General features: G+C 38.6%; 2 protein-coding genes across 2 annotated transcripts; both read left to right on the forward strand.

The window, feature by feature from the left end:
- The first annotated feature begins 2,068 nt into the window (after positions 1-2,068).
- Positions 2,069-2,568, forward strand: LOC121055494 (heavy metal-associated isoprenylated plant protein 9-like). Its single transcript, XM_040527999.1, has 2 exons — positions 2,069-2,150; positions 2,258-2,568. The coding sequence occupies exons 1-2, from the start codon at positions 2,069-2,071 to the stop codon at positions 2,566-2,568; spliced, it is 393 nt and encodes a 130-aa protein (XP_040383933.1).
- A 5,913-nt stretch (positions 2,569-8,481) lies between these two features.
- Positions 8,482-11,253, forward strand: LOC121055495 (heavy metal-associated isoprenylated plant protein 9-like). The gene is made up of 3 exons (XM_040528000.1): positions 8,482-8,563; positions 8,646-8,807; positions 10,826-11,253. The coding sequence occupies exons 1-3, from the start codon at positions 8,482-8,484 to the stop codon at positions 11,251-11,253; spliced, it is 672 nt and encodes a 223-aa protein (XP_040383934.1).
- The last annotated feature ends 2,825 nt before the right edge of the window (positions 11,254-14,078 follow it).

Here is a 14,078-nt window from a genome sequence, read left to right on the forward strand (position 1 = left end):
TAGATTAGAGAGGTTTTCTATTTTTATTTCTCAATCGTTCTCATAGCGCTACCGGTTGTATTTTTTTAGTATTCCATTAAGAGACATGAAAAGGCTAACAAGCGAATGCTCGCGCACCCGCTAACCCGTACGAACACAACTTTCTATATATAAAACCATTCTATAGCAAAGTTTATACAATTTTTAATGTGATCTTTATAGATACATTTTTTCTAAAATGATATTTTTAAGGATTAATTTGATGTGCCATTGCAACTATCATATTCAGATAAATATCATTACAATTCATCTATGTGTGATTTGCTCCACACATGAGTGTCATGATTATTGTGGGCATGGGAGCATCGCCATGATTAAAATCCTACCTCTAATCCTATGCGTTGACTTGGCTTGACCTAACAGTGCATAAATAGTTGCATGTTGCTTTGGGCGGGATGAGCCGAGAATTGTGTACGAACTACTTTTGTTTTTTCTACATACTTCATTCATCATTCTTCAAATTCGACAACTAAAATCATATTCGTAAGATCGGACGGTTAGAAAGAACTTCATCTCTCTTTACGTAAACTTTGCATATAGCCGTGACTTTCTAAATTAGAAATTATCTTACATATAGAGTATCCATATGTTAGAAAATATATCTTTCCAATTAGAAATACTTTCTATATGTTAGACTTTATATAGTGATAAATATATAAATTTTTAAATCATATATTTACAAATATGCAATGTATATATTTAGAATCAAAGTTCAATCATAATTTTTAATCACACCGTTTAGAACATACCAATAAAGTTCGTGATCACAGGCATACCGCAGTTAAGCTAAACGTAAGATCGAACAAGGCTCTAGATCACTATTATTGGACACCTAAATAGTAAAATCACTAACAATAATATCATATATAAATCTCTGATAAAATATAAATGAGTATCTGGTATTCTAGAAATATTTTGTTAGCACCATATTTTTATGTGAAATAAGTAAATTTCTTCATCATTCAAGTGACACATCATCGCATAATATTTTTTAAATCATAGAAAGATATGTGCACATACTAATAATAATGAACTGGAAAACACAACTAATGAAAAATATCATTAGAAATTTCAATTTTTTTTAAAAATGTCATGTTCTTTTAAACTATAAAGAAATTATGCGATAGATATTTGCTACGAATGATTAATTAATATTTGATTTAAATATCTTTTCATGTAAAATAAGAAGACATGAAAAAAATGATTTTAAACTCATAATAAATTTAGACCTGAGAGTTGCACAATTGTTTTGTATTTTTATATATATACCATGTCGATAATATTTTATTTATTATAGAAAAACGAAAAATTACCTGTGATGCACCCATGCTTGTATAAAGTGGCTTTCCATTAGATTTAACTTTATGGAGTTTAAATTTTATGTTAATACCAGATAATGTGAATAAATTATTTTATTAAAATTATCCTTGCAATATGTGATATTGTAGTGATTCTGAAATGTGTGTGTGAAGTTGTTGTTACGATTTTCTGAAATTAGCATATAAACTTAGCCTTGCAAGTTCTGTAAGTAATGTTTAAACTTTAAAACTCTTAATTTAATATAATGTGGTTCGACCTATAATTAATTATACAAAATCATAGTAGTCATCATTACCAGGTGGTTTGCTACTATTTTGTCAAAATTTATTTAAATGGTCAAATTAATAAATGTTCGATAGACAAACAAATTTGAATCTTTGGTTTATATACGATTGCATTTAAAAGATTTATTACTATATTATTAAATTAAGTCGTAGTGTTAACATTGGTACCACGTTAGTATTAATTAATTAATAGTTGAGAAAGATTTTTATATATTTTTACTCGGCACACTTGCATATAATAATAAGAAAGAGATCGACCTTACTATCGCGTGAGAGATAATTGAGGGATTGTATTATTTACTTCCCGGTAATTAGATTTAGCTCACTCCACTATAAAACCCACGTACGTGAAACATTCTCCACACCTCAAAGTCTCAAAGAAATCTCAACAGCTGAGCTCCCGTTCGATCGACCGATCGGCAGCAATGGCGCCCATTGTCCTGCAGACGGAAGTGAACTGCAAGGGATGCGTGAAGAAGATCGAGAAGACCATCAAGAAAATGCCTGGTAAATCTCATATTCTCATGTCGATTCTTCCTTGCGTCTTCTCTTCCATGACGAGCTCGAGGTGACGATCGATCTCTCCTTGTGCGTGTCCGAACGATATGATGCAGGGGTGACGGCGGTGAGGCCTTACGTCGGGGAGGGGCGGGTGGTGGTGGAGGGCACCGCCGACGCCGAGGCGGTCAGGGCGCGGCTCGAGAGCAAGCTGAAGAAGCCCGTCGTCATCCTCAGCACCGGCGTCGATCCGCCGCCGCCGCCGGCCGCGCCCGCCGCTGGTGCTTCTTCCCAGGCGGCGGCGCCGCCACCGCCGCCGCGCGCGACGCATGATGACTACGAGTACACGCCGTACAATCGCCACCCGCCGCACTATAACCCATCCTACTTCAGCGACGACAACCCCAAAGGCTGTTGCGTCCAGTGACGACGACGACGACGAAGTCGACGTCGAGACGATCAACCAATAAACCTAGCGAGGCGGAGGCGGCCGGCGTCGACGTACGGCGGCCGCACTAGCTAGCTAACTAATCAATTTGTCCTTTTTTTTTCGAATCATGAATTTTGAGCAAGTTTTAGTCGTCGGTTTTGCTATTAGTTTAGCATAATTTTTGAAATAATGAAGCTGCTTCTACTGCTGATGTTGCCAGTAATCTGAATGGAATAGAAGCAATTCGATTTGCATAATGGAATCACAATTGTCTGGCTCTCCTTTATTCGCTTCGGAATTTTGTGTGGTTGAACTTCAAATACATCGTGGGCCCTTAACATACAAATGGTTTCTGAAAAGAGATAAATCAAGAGGGGTATTCAAAATCTCGATGTCTTGATCTTAATGAAATATTTGTTTGATACCGCATTTTTTATTTGACACAATTAATTTTTGAATCTGCATTTGACCATAAGTATCATCCATTTTTTCTAAAATATGAAAAATTATAAGTTATGCTTAAAGTATAACAAAATAAACCACAATAAATAATTAATATTTATGCAATTTTTTGAATAATATAAAATGATCAAACATGATTATAAAGTTAACCACGTCAAATACCTCCATTTTATATTGTAATATGTATTAATTAAATCGAAATTCAGCTATATATCAATAATATGTTTTATATATGTGGTTATATTTATTACCATTTATATAAATATAATTGTACTAACATATATAAAAAGTTATAGAATAATGGTAAACAATCTTATACGCTTTTTTTGTGAGTTAGTCATCCACAATTTTGAAAATGCATGTACTAGGTGATACTTCTACAAGCTTTTGGAATCTCAGGAGAGGTTGCTTGGATTGGGCCGTATCAATTTGCATATGGGCCGGAGAGGCTGCTCTGATTGGGCCATATTAATTTGCAGTAATTGATTACGATTCAGATTTGAGCTATAGCTTTCGCGCGGAAACTCGCTTCAGATTTGCATATTTATTTAATAATAAACAAACTAGGTAGTAAATGAAAAATATATCGTAGTTGATAATAAATAGTTGAATTCATATATATTCTGACTATTTCTGAAAGTAAAATAAAATATTATTATTATTTTCGTCACTTTGCGGCCCTGTGTCCTTTTCATTCAAGCTTGAACACAAAATCATAAATGGACATTGTGGTCAACTATAATTTTAAATCAATCATTGGTCAATCAGAGCATTTTTCACAATCTTCGAGCTTTATTAAATCCATTGTAACACACGAGCATTTTGATAGTAAATAAAAAAGCACAATCATTTTTCCAAGAACTAATTTTCAAATGATACCTTTTTTCCGTTTCATCCCTAGGTTATTTTTTCTTAATAGCAAACCTGAAAATAATTATTTAAATATGTTTATACAATTTCACTACTAGAGAAGACACGAGCAAGCATGCATGCACACAATAATAAGAAAGAGATCCGACCTAATTATCACGTGAGAGATAATCAAGGGATTTACTATTTACTTCATGTTAATTAATTAGATTTAGCTCACCCCATTATAAAAGCAACGCACGTAAAACATTCTCCACACATCGGTAGCAATGGCGCCCATTGTCCTGCAGATGGAAGTGCACTGCAAGGGATGCGGGAAGAAGATCGAGAAGGCCATCAAGAAAATCCCTGGTAAATCCCATATCGATCTTGCCTTCCATGACGAGCTCGAGGTGACGATCTCTCTTGTACGTGTGCCCGAACGATACAGGGGTGACGGCGGTGAAGCCTTACGTCCGGGAGGCGCGGGTGGAGGTGGAGGGCACCGCCGACGCCGAGGCGCTCAGGGCGCGGCTCGAGAGCAAGCTGAAGAAGCCCGTCGTCATCATTAGCACCGGCGTCGAGCCACCGCCGGCGCCCGCCGCTGCTGCTGATCTCCAGCCTGCGCCACCCTCGCCGCCGCCCACGACGCCCGCCGCTGCTGCTCCCCAGGCGGCGGCGCCGCCACCCACGACGCCGCACCAGAACACCGCCGGCAGCAGCAGCAGCTCGGCCCCGATCAACCTGCCGGCGGCGCCGGGTCCACCGCCAATGCAGGCGCCGCAGCAGGACCCACCGCCGTACGGCTGGCATGAGGCTCCTCCGCCTGGTCAGTACGGCGCGCCGCCGCCACAGGGCTACTACCAGCAGTACGAGCACACGCCGTACAATCGCGTCTATACCCCGTCCTACTTCAGCGATGACAACCCCAATGGCTGTTCCGTCCAGTGACGAGGACGAGGAAGTCGACGTCGAGACGATCGACCAAATAAACCTAGCGATCGAGGCCGAGGTGGCCGGCGTCGATATGACGTACGGCGGCCGCACGGCACTAGCTAGCTAGTCACTTGCATGCATATGCATGCACAATGCAACTTAGGACTCAGCTAATTACCTTATTTTTTGGTAGCTCAAAACAAATTCGCGATCTTACGGTGCACATTGGATGCCCTGTAGCAAAATTTGCCTATTATAAAATCAAGAGTTAATTAGATTCATGCCATTATAAATTTGTCAGTTTTGAAATATACCATTACAATTTGACGATGTCACTATAATTTTAGAACTATTTCAAATATATCATTTTTGGACCAAATTACCCTTTGCACATGCTAAGGGCACAACAAACAACAGATGGGCAATATGGTCCAAAGTTTTTTTAAAAATACATCGAAAGGGCATGGAGTGGCATATTTGTAATAGTTCTGAAATTATAATGACATCCTTACAATTAGTCAAATTGCAATGGTATATTTCAAAACTAGCAAATTTATAATGGCATGGACTTAATTAACCCTAAAATCAATGCAATATTATGCTGCATAAATTAAATTATGTAATATATATGCACACATGTTCAGTTTTACACAATAGTATTTGTAATACTCCCTCCGATTTTAGATGGCAGCATTAAACTTTGGATCTAAATGTAGAACCAAAAGTTGATGACATCAAATAAATAAATTAAAAGAGAGTGTGTGAGAGATATTGTCTAAATTAGTATATATGTTCAGATTGACAAATAGGAAATAGCGGGTGCTGTTTTCCACATTGCGATATTTGTAGTACTCCTTCGGGTTTTTCTATGACACCGTTAAATTTTGGATATATGTTCTACCATCATCTTTTTCAGAGTTTTTGTGCACTATTATAACTCATTTATAAAGTCCCTATAGTAATAATAAATCAAATTCATAAAGATATGCATAATTTTGTTCACATGTTCATGTATAATTGGTAGACATTTCTTCCTACAATGGTGCTAATCAATAACATGACAGAGACAAATTAACTTCGATATTAGCTAAATTTAACGTGTTCGTATAGGTTAACTCATATTGTTGAATCAATTTATATATGTATGTGATTGATTGAGTATGTGTGATTAAATGTAAATAGTACTTCGTAGTAATTAATCACACATTACCCTACCACTGCCGTTGTCACTGCTTGCTGCTCCATTTGAAGGGCGGCAATCCAGTGTATCCCGTGCGCATATATATATCCGGATGGGTGCTGGTGCAAAGGTGTACGTCCATGTGCTTGCTGGTGGAAGCGTCGTCCATGGTGGTGGTGAGGAAGTCTAGTCGGTTGCTAGCCATGAACATACTTATCTTTCACGATAATGTTTCAACGTATATATGGATATAGATTATTTTCCGTGATTATGTAGGTAAGAGGAATATATCAATCGTTGTAAATCTGGCATGTGCATAATTATATCAGTTATCTTTGAGAAGTGTATATTTTAGTTTTTAGAAAGTCTACAATATTATATGGAAGGGTTTATCTTGTGTATGCAATCTTTTTAATTAAAATTATAGAAACTTCAAATTATGACAATGTGTGTTCTAATTGGCTAAGGCTATGTTTGCTTTAGGTGACTAATCCATTAGTCCCTCTATTTTAGTCTCCTTTAGTCCCTAAAAACCCAAACAAGAGAGACTAAATGGGATTAAAATTGTATTAGTCTATTAGTCCCTTCCATATGTACTTATTGGGACTAAATCTTCCTTTCACACCAACCCTCTAACAAAAATTTCTATATATGATGCATTTTTAGTCTCTTTTAGTCACTCTAACCAAACAGTAGAGACTAAAAATTTTAGTCTAGAGACTAATTTTTAGTCCTAGGACTAAAGAACCAAACACCACCTAATTACTATAGATTTTGTTTTGACACGTAAGACATGAAAATCTAGTAAAGTAATAAATATTTTATATATTTAAACACGAATGGTTAAACATAGACGGAAAAACAACCGCATCAAATAGAAAAATTGATCAGTTATAAATTAGATTATAAAATATACACATATATATACGTTCAAGTTAATAAATAGGTAATAGTGGGAGCTTTTTTCTGACACGGTGTTATTTGTAATACTCACTTCGATTTTTTTTATATTACGTTGAATTTTGGATCTATATTTAACTGGGATTAGATATATTAAATTTGGTATAGGGTGGATAGAGGGAAAGTGTGCATGACTTGGGGAGCCACTAAAGGGAAGAATGGTAGATGGAACATGGACTGTCCGGTTTGATGTAGATGATTTTAGCCGTTAGATTTATCCAATGAGTAAAACATGTTTTGTTTTGACACGTAAGAATAAAAATCTAGTAGAAATAATAAATATTTTATACAAAGAAAAATGGTTTAGGTATAAATTAGATAATGCAATAGACACACGTTCAAATTAATAAATATGTAATAGCTTGAACTTTTCTCTGACATAGTGGTATTCGTAATACTTACTTCGGTCATGTTATGACATGTTGAATTTTGGAGATTTGATGTATTAAATTTGATATAGGTCGGATAGATAGAAAATATGCGTAATTTGAGGAGCTAGTAAATGAAAGGGGTAGATGGAATATGGACCGGCCGATTCGATGCAGATGATTTAAGCCGTTAGATTTGTCATATAAGTAAAACAAGTTTGTTTAGATGAAACATAGACCATCCAATTTGATGTAAATAACTTAAGGTGTTAGATTTGTTCCATAAGTAAAACAAATTTGTCTACTGATAGGATAGATAGATGAGACGGAGAGATTATATGGTATATACCGGTGTCAGTTTCTACGACGATCTCTTGTTGATTTGCCTTTGATTTTTTTTCCCCTTATAAAACACGCACTGTTATTCGAGAGAGAACACAAGAAACCCCAGGTATATACTTCACAGCAAGTGAGACCATGCACGGCTGCTGGACAGCGACGACGGCGCTGCCCAACGCCATTGTCACCGCCACGAAGAAGAAGCTGGGAGATGCCGAGAAGGAAGCAGCCGCCGTTGCCGGAGGCGGACACCGTTCTGAGGATCGATCAGGGTTGCGCCAAGAAGAAGGTACTCAAAGTCATAAATAGAAAAAAATGCCTAATCATTTTCGAAAAAAATATTTTGGAATGATACTCTTTTACCGTTTCATTTTGGAAAAATTCAATCTTGAACACAAAATCACAAAGGGACATTGCGGTCAGCTATAATCTTAAATCACTCACTGGTCAAGTTTGCTAGTAAATATAGAAAAAGCGCAATCATTTTCCATAAACTAATTTTAAAATGATACATTTTTACCGTTTCAACTCTAGGTTAATTTTTCTTAATAGCAAAAATACTTATTTAAATATGTTTGTACATTTTTACTAGTAGAGAAAACAAAAGCATGCACGCATATACAATAATAAGAAAGAGATCCGACCTAATTATCACGTGAGAGATAATCGAGGGATTGTATTATTTACTTCCTGGTAATTCTGGTAGTTAGAATCATCTCACTCCACTATAAAACCCACGTACGCAAAACATTTTCCACACCTCAAAAAAAGAGAAATGAACAGTTGAGCTGCCATTCGATCGATCGATCGGTAGCAATGGCGCCCATTGTCCTGCAGATGGAAGTGCACTGCAAGGGATGCGGGAAGAAGATCGAGAAGGCCATCAAGAAAATTGCTGGTAAATCCTATATCGATCTTGCCTTCCATGACGAGCTCGAGCCTCGAGGTGACGATCTCACTTGTATGTCCGGACGATGCAGGGGTGACGGCGGTGAAGCCTTACGTCGGGGAGGGGCGGGTCGAGGTGGAGGGCACCGCCGACGCCGAGGCGGTCAGGGCGCGGCTCGAGAGCAAGCTGAAGAAGCCCGTCGTCATCATCAGCACCGGCGTCGAGCCACCGCCGGCGCCGGCGCCCGCCGCTGGTGCTCCGCAGCCTGCGCCGCCGCCCACGACGCCCGCTGCTGCTGCTCCCCAGGCGGCGGCGCCCCCACCCACGACGCCGCAGAACACCGCCGGCAGTAGCAGCAGCTCGGCCCCGATCAACCCGCCGCCGGCGCCGGGTCCACCGCCAATGCAGGCGCCGCAGCAGGTCCCACCGCCGCATTACGGCTGGCATGAGGCTCCTCCGCCTGATCTGTACGGCGCGCCGCCGCCACAGGGCTACTACCAGCAGTACGAGCACACGCCGAACAATCGCGTCTATACCCCGTCCTACTTCAGCGATGACAACCCCAATGGCTGTTCCGTCCAGTGACGACGAAGTCGACGTCGATTGACCAATAAACCTAGCGAGGCCGAGGCGGTCGGCGTCGACGTACGGCGGCCGCACTTTCTAGTTAGCTAGTAACTTGCATGTACTATGCAACTCAGGGCTCAGCACAAGATTCAGTCCTCGTTTTTTTTTCTCCTTCTAATCAAGAATTTTGAGCAAGTTCATTACTCGTCGGTTTTGCAATTAGTTTAGCATAATTGTTGGAATAATGACGCTGCTTCTACCGCTGATGTTGCCCAATAATCTGAGATTCTGAATGGAATAGAAGCAATTCGATTTTGCATAATGGAATCACTTTCTCGTTCTCTTTTTGTCGCTTCAGAATTTTGTGTAGTTGGCGGTGAATATTTGGCTTATTTATAGAAAATTCAAACGGTATATTTGTAAATGAAAAATATTTTTGTAAATAAAATTATATATCTCTTAACCAGCCAAAAAACTAAGGCTGAAAAATAAACACTTAAAAAATATACTTGAAATTCAAGGTCAAAAGTTTAAATTTTGGCTTATAATCATCATAGTGAGAGGTGAAAAGATAGAGTCATTGAACATCACATGCATCGTGGGCCTTTTAATGTACAAATGGCTTCGGAAAAGACCTAAGTCAGGAGCGGCATGCAAAATGAAATACTCAGCTTAGTATCTTTTTATTTGACAGCGCTTTGAATCTTGACCAGTCATTTCATTTAAATATTTGGTACAATAAAAAATATAAATGATTCTTATATTATGATAAAATAAAAGAACAAAATAATTAATAGTTATGTAATATTATTAGATAATAAATGATCAAATATAAATATAAAAGTATGGATAGATTTATACATAGATTCATATTAGAAAGTGTTTTCGTTATACATAGATTTATCTATAAATTAATAAATATTTTTTATATATGTGGTTAGATTTCTTATGATTTATATGGATCTAATAGTACTAACATATATAAAACATATAGTATAATGATAGGCCATCTTATACGTTGTTTTTAGTGAGTCAGCGATCCACAACTTTGAAAATGCGTCTTGGTCATCTCGGAAAGACTGCTTGAATTGGGAGTTTCGGACATATCAATTTGCAAGTGATTGATTCGGATTCAGATTCTAGCTATAGCTTCACGCGAAAACTCGCTTCAGATTGGCATATTTTTTTTTTGTAACAAACAAAACTAGCTAGTAAATGAAAACATATACTGTAGTTCTCAGAAAACAAGTAGTAAATGATTTCCGCGAAAAAATGCGAAACGTAAAATATATACCTACTGTCTTAAATAATAAGTGCATTTATGGATTTAAATTAGTCACATAAAAAATATTCATAGAGTACTGGATGTCTCATCAATCATCTCAAATGTAAATCTGTATCGATTAATTTTATGTCAACCTATCATATTTAAATCTGTATCAATTTACTTTTACCTATATCTCACTCGGTAGGATCTCCTTATTTAATGATGAGTAGCATGTTAACATATTTTTTTCTGATAACAATTTATTTGTACAGTATTAGGAATGTGTTTATATTGTGACCCAGAGAGTATATGGTATATACGGGCATCCGTTTCTACGACGATCTCTTGTTGATTTGCCTTTGATTTTCTATTTCCCTTTATAAACGCGCACTGCTATTCGAGAGTGAAGAGAAAAAAAAACCACGTATACTTCACAGCAAGAGAGGCCATGCACGGCTGGTGGACAGCGTCGACGACGGCGGTGCGCAACGCCATCGTCTCCGCCGCGAAGAAGAAGCTGGAAGAGGCTGAGGAGGAAGCAGCCGCCATTGCCGGAGGCACCGTCGTCGTCGGCGGCGGCCCGGCGGCGCCGGCGCCGCCTCACACCGTTCTGAGGATCGATCGGCTGCACTGCTGGGGTTGCGCCAAGAAGGTACGCAAGGCCGTGATGGAGTACCCCGGCGTCACCAAGGTGACGGTGGACATCCCGGCAAACCTGATGATGGTCGCCGGGCAGTTCGACGCGGAGTGCCTCGCGCTGAGCGTCCGCGTCAAGACGAAGAAGAACGTCGACATCGTCAGCGTCCCCCCGGCCCCGGCCGGAGGAAGCGCCGCCGCCGGCGAGGGCACAAGTCGAGCACCATAGATTTTACCCTGAACCGTTGCCGGTGACGGTACGGTATATGAGTACACCGTATTGTACCGTAGCGGTCAGCTTCAATAATGGACGAGCAGCAATCATTATATTAGGTAAACAGTATTGAAATTTTCGACCGTACTGATACCATTTTTACAATATAATATATGAATAATAACTTTTTTGATCATTTTTCTAACATTACAGCTTTTTTTAATTTTGTGTTAGCGTCATATTGAAGTAATAAACTTCTCAAAATCATAAATCTAAAAAAATGACCAATCGTTTTCCAAAAAATAATTTTAGAATGATATTCTTTTACCCTTTTTCCCTAGGTTATCTATACTAATATAAAAAGGAGTTAGAATTTCTCTATGGCTACCCTAAGAAATATACACAGGATTAACTCAATCGATTTTCCACCGTTAGATCAATATATCCAATGGACTAGGAGGATCTAAAATGCCTCTCTCTTGCAATCGTTCACAGGACACGCCACCTGCCACACCGGGAACTCAACTCTGTCGCCCTCCACTCCCGTCGGTACGTCTCTTCCCCGCTGCAGGCCGCACCAACGCCTACTGACGGCCGCAACCACGCTCCCGGCTGCTCCCATAGCTCCGCCGTCACCAACCATCGCCACCCACCACTGGTCGGCACCCGTCCCACGGCAACGAGGCTGCACAGGTCGCCACCGGCCATTGCCAGGTTCTGAAAGAGCCACTGGACCGTGGATGGCAGCGCATGCGAGAAAATGGGAATACCACAAAAAGTTCACTTGTTCGCCGCCGGCCACCGCACCGCCCACTCTGTCGGTTGGCGCCGACTCACCTCTACCGCTGGCCGTGCCCATGCTACCGTCCGATGCAGTGTTTTCTCATAGAGTTAGCAAATGGATTTGGTACTGTGTGTTTGGATCTATTTGCAGCATACTAATCTCAGCATTCTTTTTGTCTTTGCATATCAGTTTTTACTATTTATCCCATGGCTAAAGATTTGGAGGAGGAATGAGCAACATGGGCAAAGCCATTGAAATTGACGATGCTGAATGCTTCAACCTATGAAGGCATGCATATTGTCAAATGATTAAGCTACTTAATGATTTCATGTTTTCATTTAGTAGTAAGATTTATGCTACCATCAGAACTACATTCTTACTATACATCTTTCATTACAGCGTTAACCAATGGATTAAGAGTTCATTATGCCAGGGATGATCGTCTCAAGTCTCAACATACTGATTTTGTTTTAGTGAGGTATGAATTTTGGGGAAAAGGTATGGCTTGTAGTCCACTAATTTATGCTTAATTTAAAGTTTTGTCTGTTAATAAGAAGCCCCAATTAGAATTCATGGTCTGCTCCTTCACCAATACACTACATAGATTCCATCATGAATAATAATTCCTTATGGGAAGTATATGATTTTGTTGTGAATTTTGCTTCCCGCTTATTCTCACTGTGACTGCAACAACGATGGAATTCTTTCTTTGGTTTTTGTCTGTATGAACAGATGTGGTTAAGTGGACAATGAATTCGATGTTGTTAAAAGTAACAACCAAGAAGATATTACTAGGTAAAATCACTTATTAAAAAATGTTCTTTATAGTATTTGTCAGATCTTGCTAATTCTAGATCCTTGGGGTTAGATCCTTGGGGTGATGTTCTTGAATGCATTAATCTTTAAAAAATTAGGATCAACTGTACGAGTGTCTCTCTCTATATGTTTTAGATGGATTCATATGCACTGCCGATGTGCTCTGATATGTAGAGGAGGGGTGTAAGGGCTCCTTTGGAATACAGGATTCCCAAAACACATGAATAATAAATTGCATGATCATAGTGGTCTATCAACCAAAATTCTATGAATCGGAGAAACACATAAAAACTACAGGAATAACCATTTGGATTGAGCATATGAAAAACACAACAATTAGAAGAGAGAGTATTTCTCTAAGAGGTTGAACCTCATATTGAAAATCCTCCAATTCCTATGTTTTGAGACATTCCTAAGGATTTTTTTAAAAAAAAGTTGGAAGATGCATTCGTTTTTTCCAAAGGGCCATATATGATTTTTTTTGTAAGAATCTAATCCTTCAAAATTCCTTTTTTTTTCCCAAAGGAGACCTACATATATAATTGTGGACTTAAAAATTCTATATAGCCAGTGACACGAGAGTTCTATGCATGTCCATTTTTCACATGGTATTTTCAAATATATATTGTGGCAGTTACAACTTTTAGCTCCGCTTGTTTTCATGTCCCTTTACTAACTACATCCATAACTATTGGAGGAATCTCACTTAAACACTGTTATTCCCCTATCACTCTCTCCCCTAATACTTTGATATTAACACATGCTAGGTGTTGTTCATATGCTAGCTAGATCAGGTATGTCTATATCCTGCCGGACATTTGCTAGATAATATCATGTGATTTTACTGAATTCATAACCTTGATTTTGAATATTTGTAGAGATTCACTTATAAGGATTATATATCGCTCTGAAAAAATAGGGGATTGAATAGCACTAGGAAAATGCAACCATTTTTTTATAATCATTGTTTCATCAAAATTATGTGCTATTTTTCATTTTTCGAGCTGTTTATAAATTTTATGTGCAGTTTCAGACTCTTGAAGAACTCCATTGGACCAATAGTTTGACTGCTATTCCAATAAAATTCTACAGACTATTAATCTATTATATTTGTGTTGTAAGCTTTGCAAAAGAAGTGATGTGATGCCATTATCTCCTGTATTAGTTTCCCCATCTGTAATAGAGGCAGTTTCCACTGAAAGAGCTGAATATTTCTTTTGAAATTAGCAAAATAGTCATC

This window comes from Oryza brachyantha, chromosome 10, assembly GCF_000231095.2.
Source record: "Oryza brachyantha chromosome 10, ObraRS2, whole genome shotgun sequence".
Lineage (NCBI taxonomy): Eukaryota > Viridiplantae > Streptophyta > Magnoliopsida > Poales > Poaceae > Oryza > Oryza brachyantha.